The 26953-nt window shown below is 42.6% G+C and overlaps 1 protein-coding gene across 1 annotated transcript in view; it reads right to left on the bottom strand.

Annotated features, from left to right (window-relative positions):
- Positions 1-4542: 4542 nt before the first annotated feature.
- Positions 4543-26953, bottom strand: part of LOC139543931 (leucine-rich repeat transmembrane neuronal protein 4-like) — a 126347-nt gene continuing 103936 nt past the window's right edge. Inside the window, exon 3 of the mRNA XM_071350487.1 lies at positions 4543-10775. Within this exon, the coding sequence (XP_071206588.1) occupies positions 10470-10775 (306 nt within the window). The 3' untranslated portion in view covers positions 4543-10469. The remainder of the gene's footprint in view (positions 10776-26953) is intronic.

Below are 26953 nucleotides of genomic sequence, written 5' to 3' on the forward strand. Positions count from 1 at the left end.
ATTCACTCCATTCCACTCCATTTCAGTCGTTATTATGAGCCATTCTCCCCTTAGCAGCCTCCACTACCACCAGAAGTATAATGCTACCGCCAGTGCTAAGTGTCACACCCTGACCATAGTTTGCTTTGTATGTTTCTATGTTTTGTTTGGTCAGGGTGTGATCTGAGTGGGCATTCTATGTTGTATGTCTAGTTTGTCTATTTCTATGTGTTTGGCCTGATATGGTTCTCAATCAGAGGCAGGTGTCAGTTGTTGTCTCTGATTGGGAGCCATATTTAGGTAGCCTGTTTTGTATTGTGGGTTGTGGGTGATTGTTCCTGTTCCTGTGTTTTGTGTTCACGTTACGGGACTGTTTCGTCGTCGTCGTCGTCTGTTTGTTGGTTTATTGTTTTGGTTCTTGTTCAAGTATTCTTATTAAAATGAATACTCACCACGCTGCATCTTGGTCCTCCTCTCTTTCGCCCGACGAAGAACGTTACACTAAGATTTACCATTGCGTTATGTTTGTTAAAATGCAGCCCTCAATGACTTATTACATTTGGAATAATTCTATAGCTACCAGTGGTGTAAAGTACTTAAGTACTTTTTTTCTTTACTTTACTATTTATATTTCTTACAATTTTTACTTTTACTTCACTACATTCCTAAAGAAAAGGATGACCTTTTTACTCCATACATTTCCCCTGACACCCAAAAGTACTCGTTTTGAAAAATGGAAAATGGTCTAATTCACACAAGAGAACATCCATCGTCATCCCTACTGTCTCTGATCTGGAGGACTCACTAAACATATGCTTTGTTTATAAATAATGTCTGAGTGTTGGCGCGAGCCTCTAGCTAAGGAATTTGAAATGATTTATACTATATTTACAACCAAATACTTTTAGACTTCTACTCAAGTAGGATTTTACTGGGTGACTTTCACATTTACTTGAGTAATTTTCTGTTAAGGTATCTTTACTTTTACTCAAGTATGACAATTGGGTTCCTTTTTCCACCACTGATAACTACTTACCATAATGATTTACAGCAAACCCATGGCCCTATATACACTACAGTTTATCCATAGGGCTTCAATCCCTTTCCTCAAAGGCAAAGATCAAACATATATAAATGAGTCTTCTAACTGTGCCATCTGCTCTCCTCCCAGGGACCAAAGCCAAACAATACCCAAGAGTCTGCTTCCCTGTATCTCCCATAATCCTTCTCTCTCCCAGCTATGCAGTAGCTGGAGGTTGAAGGTTATGTATCCCTCCTCTTCTGTGGTCATCTCTCGCCGCCTTGATAAATATTTCCCCCCCTTCAGCCATTAGACCCCTGCCAGCTCAAATCCATGCCCTGCAGAGACCAATGTGCCTTGATAAATTTGCCCTATTATGCTGATAAATTAGTGGCTTGTCTAAGCTTTCTGCAGTGCTCTGTTGCTGGTGGCATGGTGCCTGTCATTACCCCAACTAAATGTTTAAAAAAAACATAAAATAGCAAGGTAAGATTAAAAACAAAATGGAGTCAGTCACATGCTGACATGGTGTTTGGACATGTTGATATAAATTGGGGGGGAAAATGGAAATAGACCTGAAAGACTAACGTTACCAAACAGGTTTTCCTTCTGCCTGCTTTCTGTTAATTTAATTCCCACTGCCACTCATCATGTGTTTTGATTTCATTAGGGGCTAGATTGAATCAGATCTGCCTTAACCCACGATAACCAGCAACTGCATAGCATAAAATAGTTTTTGTTTAGGCTATGTTGGAGGCGTAACTGAGCTGGAGCTGTCAAATCGGTGAGCGGCTGCTCTTGTGGTCATTGTCACGAAGCCACACCCGTCTCACCCACATTAGAAGTTTAGAATGAGAAAGTGTAGGCTATATAGAAATAATGACACTCAAATGTAATATAATTAAACAAAATAATAAGGATTTCTATCAGCCTAATCAAGGTGTAGATTGCATCTCACATTCCAGTGTTCGATTTCTACTAATGCAACTCTGTGCATCCAATGGCAATGTCCTCAATAGGTATAATGTAGGGAGCTGCTGGCTGAATTGACAGCTCCAACGCAGTTACACCTCGAACAACGCTAAACAAAAACAATTATATGCTACCCAGTTGTTGGTTATCACGGGTAATGGCAGATCTGATTGAATCTAGGCCTTATAATATGCCATGTTTTACTGTATGTAAAATGTGAATTCCTTGGTGAGTGACTTATTGTCAACAAAAATAATTGCTATTGACTTTGGGGTTGTTAGTATTAAATCTATTTATATTATTCAGTTCTACACAGTCCATGACATATTATTGGATTGCATGAGATGTTTTTCTGCCATCTCACCATATTCTCCCTTAACACCATCATGGATGTTTTCTCTTATCTCCTGAGTCTGTAATCCATTATGTACTGCAGTAAGATTTCATACTGGTAAGCATACCGTAATCCTGTATTATTTACCACTGAGAATCCTCTAAGGCAATTACAAAAAAAACATTTGCATATGGTAAACATCCGGAGAGAAACAAGGGAGGAAAAAGCGAGACAATAAAAAAAACTGAACACTCAGTAATATTAAATGTTGACCTGGAAGTAAACGGCGCTGGTGGCCAAACTCCTATGTATTAGTTTGTGTGTGTGTGAACATAGGGTCAGTGAGAGGACATGGGATGGTGGAGGAATCTGCCAAAAGGAACAGGGAGATGAGCCCGTCTTCTATTGCTCAAGAAGGGTAATACTATGTGTTTGTTCTAGGGAAGTCAGCTCCTAAAACATGAGGTTCAGACTGTACTGAGACGGTGGCCCTCATCAGGTCCTCTGAGAACAATGACATGTAAAATAGATTCCTCTCTCCCTGCACATAAAATCCATTACTTGACCGGATGTTACCATGCTGCAATAGAATGATTGACTGCATTGCCAGCTTTGTAATACTTGGACAACATAATAAATCACAATGTATTCAAGAGAGCATCCCCATCCACTCAACTCCCCACCCCAGCACTTTTCTCTTTCTCCTCCTCCTCTTGTTGTTTGCCTCTCAGTGAAACCATGGGCAGCATCACACAGCGGTAAAGGTCAGGAGAAAATCACTGTCGGAATACAGAGGAGGCATCTGACCAATCAGCCCCAAGCTGTGTGCCATTTGCTCCAGATTAAAACTAGGGAGCTGTGTGCAGTCAGGTAAGAGAGGCTGACCTGGCAGACAGCTGCACAATACCCTTTTATGTTTTGGGGTTTACAAAGTATGTGCAGTGCTAGGAATTAACTGACTTCTTTCTTTTGGAGGCCATTTCCAGAGCATGGTTTCATTATGATCAGGCATACATCTCAAAACATAACTGGAAATAAATCAGTTTGTATCAAAAGCACTTTGATTAGTTTGTGTGGATATTTGAAGGCCAAACAGACTGGTGCATCACTTGATAAACATCTATGGTGACTTGAAAATAATTGTACTGTAAGTAGGCCTATATACACTGAGTATCTAAACAATAAGAACACCTGCACTTTCCATGACATAGACTGGCCAGTTGAATCCAGGTGAAAGCTATGATCCCTTATTGATGTCCCTTTTTAAATTCACTTCAATCAGTGTAAATGAATGGGAGGAGACAGGTTAAAGAATGATTTTTAACCTTTGAGACAATTGAGACATGGATTGTGTATGTGTGCCGTTCAGAAGGTGAATGGGCAAGACAAAATATTTAAGTGCCTTTGAATGGGGTATGGTAGTACTGTTGGTGCCAGGAGAACCGGTTTTTGTCAAGACCTCCGGTTTGTGTTTTTTTTAATGCTCAACAGTTTCCTGTGTGTATCAATAATGGTCCACTGCCCTAAGGACATCCAGCCAACTTGACACAACTGTGGGAAGCATTGGAGTCAACATGGGCCAGCATCCCTGTGGAATGCTTTCGAACCTTGTAGAGTCTGTTGTAGGCTGTTATAAGGAACCATGAGTTGTTTGAAAGTGTTGCCAATGTATGACTAACACCTGTTTACATGGTTATGTCTTCATTCTGACGATAATGTCTGAACTGCTTTTGCTTGGCAAAAAATAAATCGCCACTTCTATGAATGATGTATTACCCATGTAATTGCTCCATACTTACAGAATGTTAACATATCCTCTGAGGATGTATAATCATTGGATTGAGAGGCAAAAGATGTCATGCCTCTTGCCATGAAAGCAACTACAAGCTGGACTGTAAACAGTGCTGTCGTATTCCTCCAACATGCTGATATGTTGACGTGTGTACGTATATGAACTGACGGTACTATATTGCCCGAAGGGATTACAGAAATGAGAGACTAAGCTTAGTATTTATGAAAATGTGCTTATTTTTTTCTCACATAATCAGTTTAAATATTTGTAGTTGATATTTCCTAATTGCTTTTCTGAAATTAGGAGTTTTTCTGCTGTCTCAGAATATGTTTAACTACATATACAATACATGTTGAGCTACTGTATGGCAGAATAATATTCAGAGACCATAATTGGTGGTTTAGGGTAAGGTATCAACAACTAGAACAGAGGAACAACGCGGTGAACATTTTAATCTTTAAATGTATTTATTTTAGATTTCATCATCAAAATTTTTACAAAACATTTTCTGACAATAATATACTCAACGAAAGAGCCATATTTTGCGTTTGGACCAGGTCTCCACAAAACCGCTTTAGGTCTGAGTACATAAAAATAAAATATAAAAACCAAAACAACAACAAACCAACTACAGAAGAAAACAATGCAGCGCATATTTACATCCCACAGAAATCAATGCCCTCCTTAGGAGATGGATGAGAGGGAAAAGCAGGAATTCCCATGGAAATATCATGGAAGGAATAAGAGGATATTGGTGGGATGGGAGAGTGTGGAGAAGCTTGGAGCAGGCAAGGAGAAAAATAATATGATAATATTGTTTTCTGTCAGTTTTACTATACGTTCACATCTCTACATTGACTGTGGCAGTAAAATGTAGTCTATATGAAAGTAGTGTTCCTTGTTTTCTGTTAACAGAAATCCAATTAGGGGTGTAAACATGCTTTGTCAGACCAAAATATCGCCTGTTTCTCTGACAGAGGTTAATGGTTATTCTTAGATTTTACTCTGCCCTTTGGCATAAGCAATGGTTACAAACCAGGGTCAAGACAATAGGGATTAAGGTTAAAGACTTACAGCTAATATGTAACAGCATGGAACAATAGCAATCAATGGGGAGGTAAAAAGACTGGCCTGAACATCCGTAATGGGACATTGATTCAGGGGAATTACAGGGATGTAAGAGCTCCTCCTACTGTCCTGTATGCCTCAGGTCTCCACATGCTCTGGGCCCTATAGAGGCCCTCTACTGTAACTGTATAACACCCCAGTGTTGGACTCAGAGATGGATGGGAGGGACTAGAAAAGACGACCCAAAACCACATCTGGCTGGGAATACATTTTTCAAATCTATTGATCACTTAGAAGCCATTGAAGCTCTGTGGTTGGCCTCAGGTGAACTGGATGGGGGATGTGTTGTGTTGATGGCAGGGAGGCTGAGGTGCTGCAGAGCCTGGAGCCATGGTGAGATATAAGGGCCAGGTTTAAGACACCACAAACTTGGTGTGCACCAGCAGTGACAGAGCCTGGGCAACAAAAGCCATGGCACATCAGCAGCAGATGTTAGGCCCTGTGGGGAAGTTGCAGAGTACAATGATGAGACCGCTCACTGCATCCTCAGCCATGTGCACCAGGCGTGATAAGACTGCACACAGCCAAGGTGTGGAAGGATTTAGGAGATAGGCAGGTGACTGTGTGCCGCCTCCTACATGTTTACTGTAGATGTGTAGCAAGGTGTTAGGATAGCATCCCCTGGTGTGCATGGGACGTGGAACCTTTGTTTTAACCAAATACAGTACAATTCCCTTGTTCTTACCCCTTTCCTTAATTTCTGTTCTTCCCCCCTCCCCATTCCCCCTAGCGATTTGCATTTAGCCATTCCTCTGAGCATAAACAAGGAAATATGAAAGGCTTCCCTGCAACACTTCAGACCTTCATTCAGCCCCCCTTCAGCAAAATCTATTCCCAGCAGGGATTTGAGCCCAGACTCGGAGGGTGGGGGTAGAGGGGAAAACAGAACCCAAAAGAAATAAAGCAGAGGAAAAAACAAAGCCTGTCGGCATTGCTGGGCTAGCACAGATGTTCCTGAAGTTCAGTCCCGGTGCTGAAAGGCCCGTACAGTACGGCATAAGAAAAATGGGCCAAAAGACAAGTTAATGCAAGACAGCAGGGTCCTTTAATTCCAATGACCTTATGAGTGCTGATCATGGATGTAGATAATGGTAAACCGATTACTTATTAGCTACTAATTTAATTGTGATCACAATGTGTTAATTTCACCTTCCAATTACATATTGGGGTGAAATCGCTTTGACCATTGTTGGACTGCTGTTAAGAGATTACTGCTCAAGGAAACATATTAATGAAGAAAACTAAATAATGAAGACTGGTCTAGAAACGTATTACCAGGATAGAAGAGGAAAGCCTCTCTCTGGAGTATAACCTCATCCAACAAAAGCCTCTCTCTCTGCAATATGCATACAGACTGCATGGATAATGGAGGGCCCATTGTGCTAGAGCAATCTACTCTGGAGAGGAATGGCTATGGAGGGCTCAGTGAACAGCTTGCTTGAGAGAAACCAAAGTGACCAGTGTGTGTGTGTGTGTGTGTGTGTGTGTATGTGTGAAAACATGTCTTTGTGGTTCGAGAGCATGTCAAACAGGAAAGATTCTCCATACTTTCTGTTTCTAGTTCAGTGCACACCCTCATATCAGGATGTGGTTTCCCTAAAAGGTCAGCATGCGGGAAATAATTAGAATGTTATAAAACAGGTTCACCAAAGTCACCAAAGACAGACATGAGATTCAGGCCAGGGAGATGGCAGGGGGCAGGGAGGTATCAGATTCAGGCCAGGGAGATGGCAGGGGGCAGGGAGGTATCAGATTCAGGCCAGGGAGATGGCAGGGGGCAGGGAGGTATCAGATTCAGGCCAGGGAGATGGCAGGGAGCAGGGGAGGTATCAGATTCAGGCCAGGGAGATGGCAGGGGGCAGGGAGGTATCAGATTCAGGCCAGGGAGATGGCAGGGGGCAGGGAGGTATCAGATTCAGGCCAGGGAGATGGCAGGGAGCAGGGGAGGTATCAGATCCAGGCCAGGGAGATGGCAGGGGGCAGCGGATGTATCAGATTCAGGCCAGGGAGATGGCAGGGACCAGGGGAGGTATCAGATTCAGGCCAGGGAGATGGCAGAGGGCAGGGAGGTATCAGATTCAGGCCAGGGAGATGGCAGGGAGCAGGGGAGGTATCAGATTCAGGCCAGGGAGATGGCAGGGAGCAGGGGAGGTATCAGATTCAGGCCAGGGAGATGGCAGAGGGCAGGGGAGTTAAGAGATCTAGTAAAGGGAGATGGCAGGGGGCAGGGGAGTTAAGAGATCCAGGAAAGGGAGATGGCAGGGAGCAGGGAAGTTATGAGATCCAGGCCAGGTTGATGGTAGGGGGCAGGGGAGTTAAGAGATCCAGGCCAGGGAGATGGCAGGGGGCAGGGGAGTTAAGACATCCAGGAAAGGGAGATGGCAGGGAGCAGGGGAGTTATGAGATCCAGGCCAGGTTGATGGCAGGGGGCAGGGTAGGTATAAAGAGTAAGGCAAGACGTTGATAGAACTGAGAGTGAGATGTGCCATTTGTAAAGACATTTGCTCAACATTTATTACAATTTAAACTCAAACCAGCACTGCAGTCAGAAACCATTTTGAGACAGTTTTTATGTAATATGTGGGGCATACCTGAAAAAACTTTGAGATCATGATATCATTATAAGAGCATTATTTCTGTGTTTGCTTAGGGGTTGGTCAATTATTAAATGAAAAAAAAGTTATCATGGCACAACAAAAAACTTTTCAAAATAACTTGTGTCGAAATAATGACTTGTACAAAGAAAACGGGGGTGAGAATGAAGTAATAATAATAGTAACAGCGGCTTATTTGAAGCTTGCTATGAAAAATACTCTACTACAGGCCAGACACTTCAAATGATTGACACTTCAAATCATTATGTTAGGGCTTCCAATGTCCCTGTCATGTGTGGTTCTGGTAGGGAGTGTGACCATCAGAAATGAGTAATAACCTCAGTGATAGACTATCTCTGCAAGAATGGTGACGTGGTGGAGGGACATGATGGAGGGATGTGATGGAGGGATGTGGGAGCAGTTAGAAACATATTCATCATTAAAACAAGGAGAGCAGAGCAAATGGTGGGAATCATCACCTCCCTCCCAAAGCCATCTTCAGGACAGACTCCCTTCCTCACACTGGTTTGTGGATAAGGCTCCTCTTCTGGCCACAAGCAGTTTGTGTTTCAGAAGAAGTGAAATATGTAACTTTTTTCTATATTTACAAGACTAATAAGTCCAGATAGATTTTGTCCTTTTGATTGAGTATTTTATAGAATTTCTTGACATCTTTGATCATCTCAAAAAGTGTCACTTTTGCTCCCAGGTCAAGAAACATCACAAAAGCATACCCCCCTCCCTCTCCCATCCATATCCCGGCCCTTACCTTCTCCTGTGGCAGGCCAGTGATGACCACAGACAATTATCCAGACAGATACAAAAATTACCATAGCATGTTGTTATTTGGACATGGGGAGTAAGGAGGGTGGGGGATGCCGGTTGAAAGCAACCACAACAAATGTTCAAGTCCATCATCAACTCCATCAATCAATGGTTAAGGATGTCCAATAGTGGCCATGGGTGACAGAGAGAGTGTCCACATTCATCTGGTTAGAGTCCGAACACTGTCAGGCACACTGGCTGGCAAATGGCTGTGTTGTTAACAGGCAATATCCATCCCCAGTGGCAGTCCACCACAGTCAGTGAGTTCATCTGGAGGTCGAAGGAACATCAACGTGTCAGCCAGTCCAACAAGCCCCCATGAGGCACTGGGCTCTGTGTCTGCACTGTCTCTGAGGGAGTAGTGGGCAGCACAGGAGCAGTACATCACCAACCCACCAGAATACCAACCTACCGGTCACCTCACAAACAGTTACAAGAAAATTAAGCATTGCTTTGAAAAATCAAATATGTAAAATGGCTTGCTAGGCCTTTACAGGTGGTAAGAGATTCGACCTTCAGTTGACGTCCCTCGAAGGACCTGCAGACATCCTTGTTAACTGCTTTTCCCAATTTGATCAAACTGAGCATCGCAAAGCATTGGCATTTTAAAGAGCTTCATTCTGCCCTAATACTTCACTTCCAGCTATTCCATTTAAAGGATTTAATGAGATAGATATCAACCCATGAATTCCCCAGATCATAGAGAGTATAATACATGGTGGGCCAATTCCAGCCAGCTGCCAAATCTTGACAAGCCATTACACATGCTTCCTATATTTTTCCTATAGATTGGACTACATCAAATGATCTTTTTGTAATGACAACTTGGCAAACTGAGTAGACTCCGCAACCATTTACAGACACAGGCCTCGGCAGCCTGCGTAGACGATATCATGTGGTTTGGTTGTACATATCTGTATACAGGTGGCAGACGTACATTTATAAAAAGTAAACCATCTAAAGCGTGTATTTAATGTGTACCAGTTTGGATGTTTTCAGAAACAAAAAGAATAAAGAAAACAAATGCTAGTATGTACATCTAAAATAACACATCTTTGGTATGACATGAGCACATGAATAGAACTTAGCATGAGACTGTGACCTCCATGGAAATCATACAATGGTCTACTTCTTTTCCCTCGCCACGTCATTCTCCTGTTTAGAAAAAATTAGCTCATTTTAATGAAATAATGATTCCCATTAGATAGCATTATGACCACTGACTGGCAATTTTAATAAGAATAACAGCAAGCCTTTGAGCTCTGGTTAACATGATTTTGTATCATGATGTTTCTCTTTCTTTATATCTCCCTCATTTCATTTTCCTCCAGAAACCTTGTTTATTGCACATTCCTTTTTCACTCCAAACACAGCGTGAAAGAACTGTCATTATCCATTCCCTGGTGCAGGCACCCGACAATGTTGTCGCTGTATGGGCCAGAGCTGTAACCAAAGCGATGTTAATGTTAACGTGTCATGCATGTTGCATCACGTTTCAAGTTTCCCAAGAGCCAGGAGGAGGGGAGCAGGAGGGCCACTTTGAAGTGTTTGAAAATATAAAGAGAGATGATAGCAGAACTCCCAGGATGCATCAGCCTTCATAATGGTCACATTCCGGGTGCCAGATGCCAAAGGCATCTAGCCATGTAAATGTATATATTTTTTGTTTTCTTCTCCTCACCTCCGCCCCCTTGTGGCTTCCCATGCCAATGTGCTAAAAAAGGCCCCAAAGAACCACTCTGCTCCATCGCCCTCTATTCAAGAGTCATGGTGGATCTGTGGCATCCCCACCCTGCCTCAAATGACAGCCTCTCGCTCCAGCTGTTAGCGTCCAAAGGTGAGCGTGGTAGTGCGCTCTGGGGGAGGGAAGGGACCACCGGTGCCCTCGGACGGGACTCTGAGGATAGAGGGCGGTGAGCGGGGCCTGGCCCTCACCCCCATGGTGGCAGAGGGCACAGTGGGCAGCGCTACAGTCTGTATGGTGGCCCTCTCGCGTGGCCCCAGCTCCTCCAAGCCCTGCGGGGGGCCCTCGTAGCCCATGTTGAGCCGCAGGGGCTGATGGGCTTGGCAGTAGTCCACGATAGGCTGCTCATACCGGTAGTATGTTAGGGCTCCCATCTGGTGCGGGGCCTGTTTAGAGGAGGGAGGGAGGGAGAGGGAGGATGACGCAGGGATTGAGAATGGCAGAGGGAGAGAGAGAGAATGTGTAAGAAATTAGGTGGGAGAGGGAGAGGAGGGGCAGAGAGAAAAAAACATCAGAGATGTCAATCTCAAATGCTTCTATTTTTTGTTGAGAGCTCTGAGCACTCTAGATATCAACAAGCAGTTGGGAACAAATAATCATCAATAATTATAATAATATCTACAATTCAAAAAAATATCTTTGTCAAACAGTGAGTCGTTTGTCAGAAAACAATAACAATGTGTATCAATTCCCTAAATGAGTCATTCATTTACATTTTAGTCATTTAGCAGACTCTCTTATCCAGAGTGATTTACAGTTAGTGCATTCATCATAAGAAAGCTAGGTGGAACAACCACATATCACAGTCACTTATCGTTCTATGTCATTTCAGCAAGCCATGACACCCACCATCTCAGATTATTCTGAAATCTTTTCTGTAGTTAAAAACAGAATAGATGAACATTCCCGCAAAATGATTTTGCTGACATTTAATTTGATCTCTGAGAAATTAAGCTAATTGATTGTACCCAAATTGGCCCTTTTAATTTATAGGATTTACATTGAATTATATGTATTATATATTTACATTACATATAAGTATAGTACCCAACATCTGATTTGGACCATTGAGAAAGACATGAGGAAGATCCGTTTCGGATCAAAACATTGTCAATAAAGCGGTGAATTGGGAAGTTCAACAATATGTGGGAACACCCCACACACCATGCCACCCACAAACACCCCACACACCATGCCACCCACGAAACACCCCATGCCACCCACAAACACCCCACACACCATGCCACCCACGAACACCCCACACACCATGCCACCCACAAACACCCCACACACTATGCCACCCACAAACACCCCACACACTATGCCACCCACAAACACCCCACACACTATGCCACCCACGAACACCCCACACACCATGCCACCCACGAACACCCCACACACCATGCCACCCACGAACACCCCACACACCATGCCACCCACAAACACCCCACACACCATGCCACCCACAAACACCCCACACACCATGCCACCCACAAAACACCCCACACACCATGCCACCCACAAACACCCCATACTCTATGCCACCCACAAACACCCCACACACCATGCCACCCACAAACATCCCACACACCATGCCACCAACAAACACCCCACACACCATGCCACCCACAAACACCCCACACACCATGCCACCCACAAAATACCCCACACACTATGCCACCCACGAACACCCCACACACCATGCCACCCACGAACACCCCACACACCATGCCACCCATGAACACCCCACACACTATGCCACCCACGAACACACCACACACCATGCCACCCACGAACACCCCACACACTATGCCACCCACGAACACCCCACACACCATGCCAATCCCACCCCAACAACCGTCTGACAAGTAGTATGGAGCTGCACTTCCAGTATTGCTTCTTCATCCTATGTAATTTATTCCCTGCAAATCTGGTGATGTTTTTTTTCCCCTGTTCAGAGACATTAGCAATTGAAGTTGCTTGTATTATTTACCATATATTTGTGTGAAAGTACCAGGTTTTGCCCAATAGGTGCCACTCTTCCTGCTACTGCCACACCCTTTTATCAATTTTGCTGGTCTCTTGTGTTTATTAAATGGATCACAACATTTTCTTTGCAAATGTGGGTAGAAACACAATAGCTTTTGCTCAATGTCTTTTTACCCAATGTGAGCGTAGCATCTGTCTAATTATACGGTATACACCATGCTCATTTCTATTTTCAAATAGGCATGCAGCCGTACATGAAGAGAGGATCAGTGTAAACTGAAGCAGAGTTCCATAGAGTCTAGACAACCACAATGACACAAAATCAGCCACAGACACAGGATGTTCACTGCTGTTACAGCATTCTCCCCTCATTCAAGTACAATGACATAACTCAAAATTACTATGCTCGCTCCATCACCATGTCACTTGTGTCAGTGCCAGAAGCACTCGTCACATTTGGTGCTGTGTCAAGTCTCCCATTCCCTCCCCAACCAGAGCACCGTGCCAAACAAACAGATGAGCGACTTCCAGCGTTTTCCCCAACTCACTGCCTGAGTTCACTGCCTTAACAAAGGCCAATTAGTGGAGGTTGAAAGGTGCCCAGAAACAATAGTGAGAGATGGCAGTCGTCTGGAATTAAACACATGTGCCTGACAGCGATGATAGACGATCAGATCTTACAATGGCGGCTGTGACAAGAAACAAACAAAACTAACAACAACAACAAATAGGAAGCTAAGAAAGAAAACAGAGAGAGATAAATAATTCCAAGGGTGCTGTCTTGTCTGGGAGGACACTGCATCAATTCAGCCCTATAAGTTCTCTAGTCTGTTGGCTGACAGAGCAAAAACAAAATGAGCCTCCTCTTTGGGTAACATGGATTCAAGGTTTATGCAAGAGTAGAAGTCATGGACCCAGTCAGTTGAGCAAGATCAGTCATTCAGATAGTAGAGTTACTACAGGCAGAATAGTCCCTAAGTGTGGAATAACAATCAAGCCGTGAGCAAAGTTAAAGAGATCAGACAGTACAGAACATATAGTCCCACTGAGCTATATTGACTTGATTTGGTGTCTAATGAGCAGGGTTGGGGCCAATTCCATTTTAATTCCAGTTAATTCAGAAAGTAAACAAAATGCCAATTTCCTCATTGAAAAGCATTGAAGAGAATTGGAATTTCAGACTACTTCCTGAATTGACTGGAATTGAAATGGAATTGACCCCAACCCTGTTAAGGCATGGGTTCCAATTCCTGGCTAGTCTGACTGGGAACAGACTGGGCTATGTCAATAAATACAGAAAACAAACCAACTGTACAGACTACAGAGAAAGTATGACCTCTTTTCACAAATCTGTCCCTCCCCCTCTCTCAAATGGACTCCATTAAGCTAGACCTATACTCATTACATTATGGGCACTCAGTGGATTACTCCCCCCTCTCTCTGAGTCTCTCCCCCTCCTCCATCCTCCCCCCACACACCCCTCCCCCCTCTGATTAATTAACGGATATTAACTCCTAACTGTTTCAGTGGATTCTGTCGAAGTGCCAGGGCATAAATCTGCCCAGAATGCTAGGAATGTGTGTGTGTGTGTGTGTGTGTGTGTGTGTGTGTGTGTGTGTGTGTGTGTGTGTGTGTGTGTGTGTGTGTGTGTGTGTGTGTGTGAGAGAGAGAGAGAGAGAGAGAGAGAGAGAGAGAGAGAGAGAGAGAGAGAGAGAGAGAGAGAGAGAGAGAGAGAGAGAGAGAGAGAGAGAGAGAGAGAGAGAGAGAGAGAGAGAGAGAGAGAGAGAGAGAACCTGTTAACACACACCTGGCGGTCTAGCAGCAAATCCACAGCAGTTTCTGGCCTCAGCATTTTGTGATTGAATTGTCTCCTCAGAGAGGTGGAATGGAATTAGGTGTAAAACTCAGACTGATGCGCATGGTGTGATGAACCAGCTTAATTGGCTTACATTGTTCTTTTTGTTTGTCTCCAAAGAGAGAAAAATTTCCCCATTGGTTAATATTTATAACAGTGACAGTGCCTCGGGCAAAGACAATGCAAATGGTTCCCTTGGACCGCTTCGCCAAAACACTTTCACTTTGATCCTCTCAGCTCCGCCTCGTCTGTCTGGGCACTAGGATACTATAGCAAAGGGGAAAGATGGAGAGCGGACCCATACTCATGCATTTGCAATATGACCTTACAGTATGTTTCCAGGTAGTCTCTTAGGAACCAGGATGTGAGAGTGAATCAGAGCCATTGATTCTCTGTGCTGTGGAAGGTCACATGCAGAGAAGTGTATCCATCGCACATGCCTGCTACTCATTACTGATAGCAGTGTGCACAGTGACCGGAAACACACTGTCATTTGCAGCTGCTAAAAAATAATACAGTGTGGAAAGACATTACCATAATTTATTTCAATGTGATATCTATATTTAATTAAATGTAATTCACTTGTCATGAAAATACTTCACTTACTCTGATTATACGGAATATAAATAATTGTGTTCCAGAGTGCTGTTTTGGTAAGGTACTTATAATGCCATCAGGGGTAAAGCTCTCTTTTCATAATGTGTTTGCAACGTGAGTGATCTCCCTCTCTTTGTGTGTGTGTGTGTGTGTGTGTGTCTACTGAACTGTAGGCCTAAAAATATCCAATAAAATAAATAAAAAATTGTCACATGCTTCGTAAACTACAGGTGAAGACCAACAGTGAAATGCTTACTTACGGGTCCTTTTGCAGTTAAAGATAAAAAAGTGACATTAAAATATAAATAATTACACGAGGAATAAATACACAGTGAATAACGAATAACAATAACGAAAAAAATAACATGGCTATATGTGTGGCCTATACACTGAGTGTACAAAACATTAAGAACACCTTCCTAATATTGAGTTGCACCCCCCCCCTTTTGCCTTCAAAACAGCCTCAAAGCTTTCACCTGGATTCACCTGGTCTGTCATGGAATGAGAAGGTGTACTTAATGTTTCGTACACTCAGTGTATGTGTGTGTGTCACTGTGTAGGTGCGTGAGTCTACAACATTAATGTTGTCCTTTCCTCGCGTGCGGGTGTAGACGGCACAGATATTGCACTGGGGGCATCCATGACATGGAGCCCACCAGACAGGTTTTCAGCCCCAGAAAAACAGACGGTGTCTGAGGGGAAGTTTAGCCAAATATCATTACATTTACAAAAACAAAGCATGACCCCAGAGGAAAGCAGCTGCAATCCATGTACGTACAGTCCATTACCGTGTGGCCATTTGCATCTGTGTGTTTGTGTGTGCATGTGTGTGTGCATGTGCGTGTGTGTGTGCGTGTGTGTGTGTGTGTGTATGTGTGTGTTTGTTTGTGTGTGTGTGTATGTATGTGTATGTATGTGTGTGTTTGTGTGTGTGTTTGTGTGTGATTGTGTGTATGTTTGTGTGTATCAAATCAAATCAAGTTTTATTAGTCACATGCGCCGAATACAACAGTGAACTGCTTACTTATGAGCCCCTAAACGACAGTGCAGTTAAAAAAAATACGGATAAGAATAAGCGATAAAAGTAACAAGTAATTAAAGAGGAGCAGTAAAAAATAACAATATATACAGGGGGGTGCCGGTACAGAGTCAATGTGCGGGGGCACCGGTTAGTATGTGTGTGTGCCCGTGCTAGCTAAGTGAGTGAAGTGAACATTCTGGCATTCCTATTCCATTCCGTAAGCAATCATCATCTGCTGTAAAACCAACCCAACGGTCTAACAAATGACTAAGCTTGTTGTAGGGACCGGATGTTGGGACAACCTTAAGGGCAGTAATTAGCAGGAGACAGCTGGATCAGGTGCAAAATAGTGTCCAGTGAAAGTAGTTCCAGGTGAATGACAAAATTTATATTCATTTTTACAAAATGAACAGACTCTCAAAATACAGGTTTGAATCGAAAACCTAAGCCTCAATCAGGCCTACCTTTCCAAACCAACTATAGCAGATTGGGGTATACCAGGCTATGGACAGCCTCCCCACACAGCTAACATACCAAACCAACTATAGCAGATTGGGGTATACCAGGCTATGGACAGCCTCCCCACATAGCTAACATACCAAACCAACTATAGCAGATTGGGGTATACCAGGCTATGGACAGCCTCCCCACATAGCTCACATACCAGAGCTGAACAGAACTCCTGCTCACAGGTGAAACAGGTACCTTTATATCTATGGCCCTTCCCTATGGACCAAACCAGTAACCATGGAGCTCTTTACCTAAATATGGCATATCAAATCATGTAACAGACATCTTCATTATACCCACATTTACATATTCCATCTAAATAAACATCTTAAACATTCCTAGCTTATCCTCAAAGCGAGAATACTTTCCATTAATGAATACACATTTCATAATAATAGTTCTGCAGGCCAATAGGAGGGAAAACGTACTCCTTATGGAGCCACGCACCCATTTTGCACGGACATGACAGACAAGACATGAAGCTTTGAGACACGCGAACTTCAAACACAGGACGCATTACAATATTTAAATAAACACACTTTTTCTCGTCAGTGTAGCAAGTGTTCATGTGCACCTAAACATCACATCCACTGGGAGGATTGCAAAATGGTAAATTACTGCATTTAAATATGAAACTGAAATGCGTCACAATGCAACTTGACCAAACATTTCCACTACACATAAATAGCCTTGCGCACAGTAAATACCCATGATACTAACAAAAGTATATATATTTAGGATAAATTAGTTACTACATAAAGTATGTGGGGAGTTAATGCGCGTTTGTGACCAGAGCTACAGAGCTCTGACACCCTCTGTCCTCAGTCATAATTGGGCAGATAGCCCTGGAAGTGGGGCAGAGTTTTCCTTTATGGGTGTGTTATCCAGGTGTGTTATCCACATGTGTGTATTTCAATCTAAGTGTTTCTCTAAACAAGCTGTTACCCTCCTGCTAATTCCTTAATGCACGCCACTCCCTTTATGTGCACTGCAGTATTGATTACAGGTCTCTGACACCACACAAATGAACCGGCTTCACTCCACACATAAGCACACACACACGCATTGGCATACACACACACATACAGAGCTAAATAAAATGTCCTCTGCCCCCTTCACGCACCAGCATCTGCCCACCGTTGATGCACTGTGTCCTCAGCTGTACAGGCACTAGAGGAGGTTCTAAGAACAGATCACAGCAAATGGGCCTTGAAATGTTAGTCAATGCTCAACACTGGTCCTCCTGTACTGCATTCCCAAGTTTATCTCTTGTACTCCATGCCCTAGTCTTTTACATTACCGCTGCTATTGATTTCTCTGCTGCGTTTCTGCGGCTGCATGGAAAAGTAGTACGGCTAAAATGGCCAACAACTCTAACCTCTCAGAGTTTGACAGGCTCTGTAGCTGCTACTGGGAATATTAAACACTTGCTTCTCCACTCAGAGTGGGAACAAGAGATTCTGTCGTGACATTTCATGTACTGCTCTTTTAGTCCACAGTTCCTTGCATGGCTCAAGGATAAATCTGTGTCTGCACTGTCCTGACGCAGGGGTCAACGACCTTAGATTCATTCATCAGGGAATCTGTCCATAGACTCTTATATGTTGTTGTTCTTTATTCAATAGAAGGGCTTAGCGTGTTTGCTCATTCAAATCATCACAAGTGTCCCTCATGAATAAGGATGGGGCTTGTTCAGTTAACTCAAACAAAGGGGATGAGAATTACTGCAAAAAGACAACAGGGTGTCCTTGTAGGTACTTCACATGGCTTTCATTTAGTCTAAGTCAGCATGGGGCTATTAGTTCTAGAGTGAGTCATCTATAGTTCATCATGCTAATGCAGGGTTGACAGAAACGACATACTGTAATAATGAGTAAAAAGCTGTCCTCTACACAGTCTGACTCTGTTGCAAACACTCAAACAACAACTGCTAGAACATTCGCTCTTAAGCAAGTGTATTTTTCTGTGGAAATTATGTCTGGCAAGATAAATAGAAAAACGCGTATAAAGGAAGTTACGGTGAGGTTTATTTGTGTCAAAGGGATACCATTCGTTTAATATTTTTCTGCTATTCTTTGTGAATTTAAACTTTCCAGATTACTTGGCCTGAACCCTGGGTGCTCGGTCCAAGTGATGACCGCAGCGCAAAATAAGGACTGTGTGGCCAGTCTTGGCTCTACGCTAGGCTGTGTCTGTTTGACTTTAATCAGAGATATTGGGAAGGAGTGAGCCTGACGGTGTAGCCAGGCCCAGGCTATTAAAGACCTGACTAATAAGACATGTCAGGACGACCTAGGTGACCGCCATCCCAATATACACAACTTTAACATATCTTGCTATCTCCGTCCCTGTCTCTTCCTGTCTCTCCCACTCTCTAATATACAGAACTTTAACTTACAGTTGAAGTCGGAAGTTATCATACACCTTAGCCAAATACATTTAAACTCAGTTTTTCACAATTCCTGACTTTTAATCCTAGTAAAAATTCCCTGTCTTAGCTCAGTTAGGATCAGCACTTTATTTTAAGAATGTGAAATGTATAATAGAATAGAATAATAGAAGAGAGAATGATTTATTTCAGCTTTTATTTCTTTCATCACATTCCCAGTGGGTCAGAAGTGTACATACACTCAATTAGTATTTGGTAGCATTGTCTTTAAATTGTTTAACTTGGGTCAAACGTTTCTAGTAGCCTTCCACAAGCTTCCCACAATAAGTTGGGTGAATTTTGGCCCATTCCTCCTGACAGAGCTGGTGTAACTGAGTCAGGTTTGTAGGCCTCCTTGCTCACAAATGCTTTTTCAGTTCTGCCCACACATTTTCGATAGGATTGAGGTCAGTGCTTTGTGATGGCCACTCCAATACCTTGACTTTGTTGTCCTTAAGCCATTTTGCCACAACTTTGGAAGTATGCTTGGGGTCATTGTCCATTTGGAAGACCCATTTGTGACCAAGCTTTAACTTCCTGACTGATGTCTTGAGATGTTGCTTCAATATATACAAATAGTTTTCCATCCTCATGATGCCATCTATTTTGTGGAGTGCACCAGTCCCTCCTGCAGCAAAGCACCCCCACAACATGATGCTGCCACCCCCGTGCTTCATGGTTGGGATGGTGTTCTTCGGCTTGCTCGCCTCCCCCTTTTTCCTCCTAACATAACGATGGTCATTATAGCCAAACAGTTCTATGTTTGATTCATCAGACCAGAGGACATTTCTTCAAAAAGTTCGATCTTTGTCCCCATGTGCATTTGCAAACCGTAGTCTGGCATTTTTATGGGGGTTTTGGAGCAGTGGCTTCTTCCTTTCTGAGCGGCCTTTTAGGTTATGCCGATATAGGACTCGTTTTACTGTGGATATAGATACTTTTGTACCTGTTTCCTCCAGCATTTTCACGATTTTATTTAATTTATTTATCTGTTATTTTACCAGGTAAGTTGACTGAGGACACATTCTCATTTACAGCAACGACCTGGGGAATAGTTACAGGGGAGAGGAGGTTCATTGCAAGGTCCTTTGCTGTTGTTCTGGGATTGGTTTTCACTTTTTGCACCAAAGTACGTTCATCTCTAGGAGACAGAATGCGTCTCCTTCCTGAGCGGTATGACAGCTGCATGGTCCGATGGTGTTTATGCTTGCGTACTATTGTTTGTACAGATAAATGTGGTGCCTTCAAGCATTTGGAAATGTCTTCCAAGGATGAACCAGACTTGTGGAGGTCTACATTTTTTCTTCTTCTGAGGTCTTGGCTGATTTCTTTTGATTTTCCCATGGTGTCAAGCAAAGAGGCACTGAGTTTGAAGGTAGGCCTGGAAATACATCCACAGATACACCTCAATTGACTCAAATGATGTCAATTAGCCTATCAAAAGCTTCTAAAGCCATGACATACTTTTCAGGAATTTTCCAAGCTGTTTAAAGGCACAGTTAACTTAGTGTATGTAAACTTCTGACCCACTGCAATTGTGATACAGTGAATATAAGTGAAATAATCTGTCTGTAAACAATTCTTGGAAAAATGACTTGTGTCATGCACAAAGTAGATGTCCTAACCGACTTGCCAAAATTATAGTTTGTTAACAAGAAAGTTGTGGAGTGGTTGAAAAACAAGTTTTAATGACTCCAACCTAAGTGTATGTAAACTTCCGACTTCAACTGTACCAAGCTATCTCTGTCCCTGTCTCTTCCTGTCTCTCCCACTCTCTAAATATACAGAACTTTAACTTACCTAGCTGTCTCCGTCCCTCTCTCTTCCTGTCTCTCCCACTCTCTAATATACATAACTTTAACTTAGCTAGCTATCGCCGTCCATGTCTCTTCCTGTCTCTCCCACTCTCTAATATACCGAACTTTATCTTAGCTAGCTATCGCCGTCCATGTCTCTTCCTGTCTCTCCCACTCTCTAATATACATAACTTTAACTTACCTAGCTATCTCCGTCAGTGTCTCTGCCTTTCTCGCCCACTCTCTGACTCACTTGTATTGTCTTTTCTCCAAAGGTATTTGCTTGTAATATAAATAAACATGATATAGGTAAGAGATGCATCTTAAATGGTATGCAGCACTATGAGGTCACTCAATTTCCTCATGATCTCATCCTCCTCGGCCGTATCGCTCTAAGACAGTAAAAGCATTGGGAGTTATTTTGCTTGTACTGTAAGTACCAAACAAAGGAAGGTATATATATAATACAGGTGCAGCAGGTTCAACAGCACAAAAATGCTATCTGGATGAAGTGGTTTTACTCATAAAGTTGATTTCCCGTATCAACAGAATTTCATTTAGGGCTTACACAGCTGAAAAGGGGAGTTTGCTGTGAAATGTCAGTCTGTAATTATAGTGTGGTATAATGCCGCTCCTCTCTCCTCGCCCACCACTCTTTGTGTGATTGCATTAGCGAGAAGGTACAGCAGTGTGAGAAGCAGCCTCGGTGCAATGCTGGGTAGCTTATTTGAGTGTGGCATCGCTTAGTTTGACTGTTTTCTTTATGTGATTAAGTGTGTGTGTATGTGTGTGTTTGAGTGTGTGTGTGTGTGTGATACTGGGTATTCTAATGAGTGAGCATCACAGCCACTAATTTTAATTAAAGCAACAACAACTTATTTGGTAGTAATTATGATAGATTGTGGACTGCTGAATTAATGAGGGGGTGTACATTTTAAACTGTAAAAAATAATTAACCATGTGGGCTAAAGTGATGGGGGAAGAAGAATCCAGGTTGTTGGAAACAGCCCCTAAAGAGATTTGTTGTTTTCATACACGCAGCGTACATCGTGATCACTCTTCACAATCAAAGAGAACATTTCACTGAGAAACCTTGACCAGCAGCACCTCTGAGGCTGGTGCATCACAGCGCTGAATATCAATCAGAGGTAATGCATACAGGTTAGGACTGCTAGGCAGGAAGCTAGGCACTGTTCAGACAGTGTAGGGCCAGGTAATTAGTGTAACGACTTGGCACATTCCTAGACCTTGATGCAGCACTGCAAGAGACGGAAATGGCACAGCTGCTTCCCCTATAAACTTTTCCTAACAATTTCTCTTTCTCTCTGTCTCTCTGTCTCGCTCGCTCTCAATCACTTGCTTGCTCTTTAAAACGTGCACACAGATAACAACAACACAACATGCACCCAGCAGCACAGATGCACACAGAGACACATGCAAATACTGAGTGACAAGACCAGTGTTTCTCTACTAAATGTGGTTAGATGCCTGCTTTGCAAATGCTAATTAAAACAGCTTGGATCCTCAAATCCCTGATAAATATTTCATTAGGTGGCTCTTGGTGGATGCTATTGTTGACAACACAACAATATTTACAATGGCCTATAGAAATTATCGCACCCACAGGGACATCACCTACTCACACACAAATAACACAAATCCTAGACAAATTAACATACGTAATACTTGCTCATAACAGTAAATTCACATAACAACATATCAGTAGTTTTGAGTTCTGCAAAGTTGGTGTAAAAGAGGTGAATAAATTGTTGCTATCTATTAATAAGGACAAGCCTCCTGGCACAGACAACCGGAATGGTAAAATGCTGAGGTTAGTAGTGGAATACATTGCAACTCCTGTTTGCCACATCTTCAGTTTAAGCCTAGAAGATGGTGTGTGCCCTCAGGCCTGGAGGGAGGCAAAGGTCATTCCGCTGCCCAAGAATAGCAAAGCACCCTTTAATGGTTCAAACAGACGACCAATCAGCCTGTTACCGATGCTTAGCAAACTTTTTGAAAAAATTGTGTTTGATCAAATACAATGTTATTTTATAGAAAACAAATTGGCAACAGACTTTCAGCATGCTTATAGGGAAGGGCGCACAACATGCTTGACACTGACACAAATTACTAATGATTTACTGAAAGAAATTGACAATAAGAAAATTGTGTGAGCTGTTTTGTTAGACTCCCGTGCTGCTTTTGATATAATTGATCATAACCTATTGCTGAAAAAACATAGGTGTTATGGATTTACATCCTCTGCCTTATCATGATTGAGAGTTACCTATCTAATAGAACACAGAGGGTTTTCTTTAATTGAAGCCTATCTAATGCAAATTTGGTTGAGTGTGGTGTACCGCAAGGCAGCTGGCTTGGGCCATTATTGTTTCTGTTTTTACTAATGACCTTCCACTGACCTTAAAAAAAGCCTGTGTGTCTATATACGCTGACGACTCAACAGTATACATGCCGGCTATGACAGTAAAATAAATAACTGACCCCCTTAACATAGAGCTTCAGTCAGTTTTAGAATGGGTAACTAGCATTAGGCTGGAAAAATCTCAGAAACTAAAAACATCGTTTTTGGGATAAATCACTCACTCAACCCTAAACCTCATCTAGATATATTATTGAATAATGTGGCGAATGAGCAAGTTTAGAAGACTAAACTGCTGGGTGTAACCCAAGATAGCAAGCTGTCATGGTCAAAACATATAGACTCAATGGTTGCTAAAATGGAAAGAGGTCTGTCCATGATAAGGCGTTGCTCTGCTTTCTTGACGTCTCAATCAACCAGACAGGTCCTAGGTTTGTCACACCTGGACGACTGCCCATTTGTGCAGTCATGTGTGGCAAAGAAGGACCAAGGCAAATTGCCGTTGGTCCAGAACAGAGCAGCACGTCTTGCACTTAAATGTGCACGGAGTGCAAATGTCAATGACATGCATGTCAATCTCTCCTCACTATTGGTCTTTGTGCGAGGTGTTCATGTGTTGAAGGTACCGAACTGTCAGTTCAGACACAAATCGGTACCACACAAGACATGCAACCAGAGGTCTCTTCACAGGTCACAGGTCCAGAACAGAGGCTAGGAAATGCACAGTATTAAATAGAGCTGTGATTACATGGAACTCTCTGCCACCCCAGGTAACTCAAGCTAGCAATAAAACCAGATTGAAAAAACTGAAAAATAACACCTTACTGCACAACAGGGACTGTGAAGAGACACACAGACATTTGTATATACAGTGGGGAGAACAAGTATTTGATACACTGCCGATTTTGCAGGTTTTCCTACTTACAAAGCATGTAGAGGTCTGTAATTTTTATCATAGGTACACTTCAACTGTGAGAGACGGAATCTAAAACAAAAATCCAGAAAATCACATTGTATGATTTTTAAATAATTAATTTGCATTTTATTGCATGACATAAGTATTTGATCACCTACCAACCAGTAAGAATTCCGGCTCTCACAGACCTGTTAGTTTTTCTTTAAGAAGCCCTCCTGTTCTCCACTCATTACCTGTATTAACTGCACCTGTTTGAACTCGTTACCTGTATAAAAGACACCTGTCCACACACTCAATCAAACAGATTCCAACCTCTCCACAATGGCCAAGACCAGAGAGCTGTGTAAGGACATCAGGGATAAAATTGTAGACCTGCACAAGGCTGGGATGGGCTACAGGACAATAGGCAAGCAGCTTGGTGAGAAGGAAACAACTGTTGGCGCAATTATTAGAAAATGGAAGAAGTTCAAGATGACGGTCAATCACCCTCGGTCTGGGGCTCCATGCAAGATTTCACCTCGTGGGGCATCAATGATCATGAGGAAGGTGAGGGATCAGCCCAGAACTACACGGCAGGACCTGGTCAATGACCTGAAGAGAGCTGGGACCACAGTCTCAAAGAAAACCATTAGTAACACACTACGCCGTCATGGATTAAAATCCTGCAGCGCACGCAAGGTCCCCCTGCTTAAGCCAGTGCATGTCCAGGCCTGTCTGAAGTTTGCCAATGACCATCTGGATGATCCAGAGGAGGAATGGGAGAAGGTCATGTGGTCTGATGAGACAAAAATAGAGCTTTTTGGTCTAACTCCACTCGCCGTGTTTGGAGGAAGAAGAAGTATGAGTACAACCCCAAGAACACCATCCCAACCGTGAAGCATGGAGGTGGAAACATCATTCTTTGGGGATGCTTTTCTGCAAAGGGGACAGGACGACTGCACCGTATTGAGGGGAGGATGGATGGGGCCATGTATCGCGAGATCTTGGCCAACAACCTCCTTCCCTCAGTGAGAGCATTGAAGATGGGTCGTGGCTGGGTCTTCCAGCATGACAACGACACAAAGCACACAGCCATGGCAACTAAGGAGTGGCTCCGTAAGAAGCATCTCAAGGTCCTGGAGTGGCCTAGCCAGTCTCCAGACCTGAACCCAATAGAAAATCTTTGGAGGGAGCTGAAACTCCGTATTGCCCAGCGACAGCCCCGAAACCTGAAGGATCTGGAGAAGATCTGTAGGGAGGAGTGGGCCAAAATCCCTGCTGCAGTGTGTGCAAACCTAGTCAAGAACTACAGGAAACGTATGATCTCTGTAATTGCAAACAAAGGTTTCTGTACCAAATATTAAGTTCTGCTTTTCTGATGTATCAAATACTTATGTCATGCAATAAAATGCAAATTAATTACTTCATACAATGTGATTTTCTGGATTTTTGTTTTAGATTCCGTCTCTCACAGTTGAAGTGTACCTATGATAAAAATTACAGACCTCTACATGCTTTGTAAGTAGGAAAACCTGCAAAATCGGCAGTGTATCAAATACTTGTTCTCCCCACTGTATTTGGTACTGTAATTTGCATGGTATTATATATTGTATTATGTAGGTTTATGTATATGAAGTATTCTATTTGTTGTGTTTTGTTTCCTGTTTGGACCCCAGGAAGAGTAGCCACTGCCTTGGCAGCAGCTAATTGGGGATCCTAGTAAAATACTACATACTAAACACACACGCAGGCACATACTCAGAAAGATGTTTTCACAAATTGGTAATCAATGGCCTTGTTTCCAACAACAACCTTGCTGGCTGTATAGCAACATGCACACACACAACCCACCCAATCCCTGTGAATACTTGGAATACGATATCAGATGAAGTGAATATTGGAATATGAGGACAAGAACTGGGAATTCTTCAAATGTAAAAAATCTGAAGATCTGAATTCTTCTGAAAATTGAGAGTTTGGAGACCTTGGAGATTGGATTCCTCTTGTACACATACAGTGCCTTCAGAAAGTATTCATACCCCTTGACTTATTCCACATTAATTGTGTTACAACCTGAATTCGAAATGGATTAAATACATTTTCTATCTCACCCATTTACACACAATACACCATAATGACAAAGTGAGAAAGTGTTTTTTTTCAAATGTATTGAATATGAAATATGAATATGAATATGAAATACAAAAATATGAAATACAGAAATATATGTATTCACATTCCTGAGTCAATACATGTTGTATTTGTATTTTTATTTATGAATACTTATTCACTCAATAATACTTATTGACTTCGATGTTTCAATTGTAATTCATTTGCAAAAATATCAAAAACATAATTCCACTTTGACATCATGGATATTGTGTATAGGCCAGTGACACAACATCTCAATTTAATCCAGTTTAAATTCAGGCTGTAACACAACAAAATGTGGAAAAACTCAAGGGGTGTGAAAACTTTCTGAAGGCACTGTACACATCTGACTGACAGCGTCTCTCACCACGTCCACAGCCTCTACGGTACAGCCCTGTCTGTGTCAGATCAATACCAAGGCAGTTATTGAGGCTAAGATACATCTGTTTTTCGATCAAGTCCTTACCACAGCCAACAGTACAGCCATGTTTGATATTCTCTGATGTGATGATCACATGCTTCGTAAATAACTGGTGTAGCCTAACAGTGAAATGCTTACAGAAAAATAATATAACGATAACTATACATCTTTCTATTAAGATGTATAGTTAAGTAAGACTTCACAATGGGCTGATGCTGATTCAGTCTTACTGGCTATGGATTCTCTCTTCTGGATCAATCACACAAAACTCTTGACATGTCTGAATGCCTCACTGCATAGAGCATTCTCTGGGGAGGAGGAGAAGGAGAGAAATACAGTGCTGCTACTCTTATCCTTACTCCTCCCTTTCAATCATGTAGCATTCATTCACTTTCAGTTTAGACTTAAAAGTGGGCTGGTGGTTCTCCCCTGTTGCTGTAATTGCTGTTTCCCGGTGTCTGTGATAGCTCAGATAGACTGTCTGACGTGCTAAATGACTTCCTTGAGGTAACCCGAGCAGC

This window comes from Salvelinus alpinus, chromosome 18 (genome assembly GCF_045679555.1).
Source record: "Salvelinus alpinus chromosome 18, SLU_Salpinus.1, whole genome shotgun sequence".
Classification (NCBI taxonomy): Eukaryota; Metazoa; Chordata; class Actinopteri; order Salmoniformes; family Salmonidae; genus Salvelinus; species Salvelinus alpinus.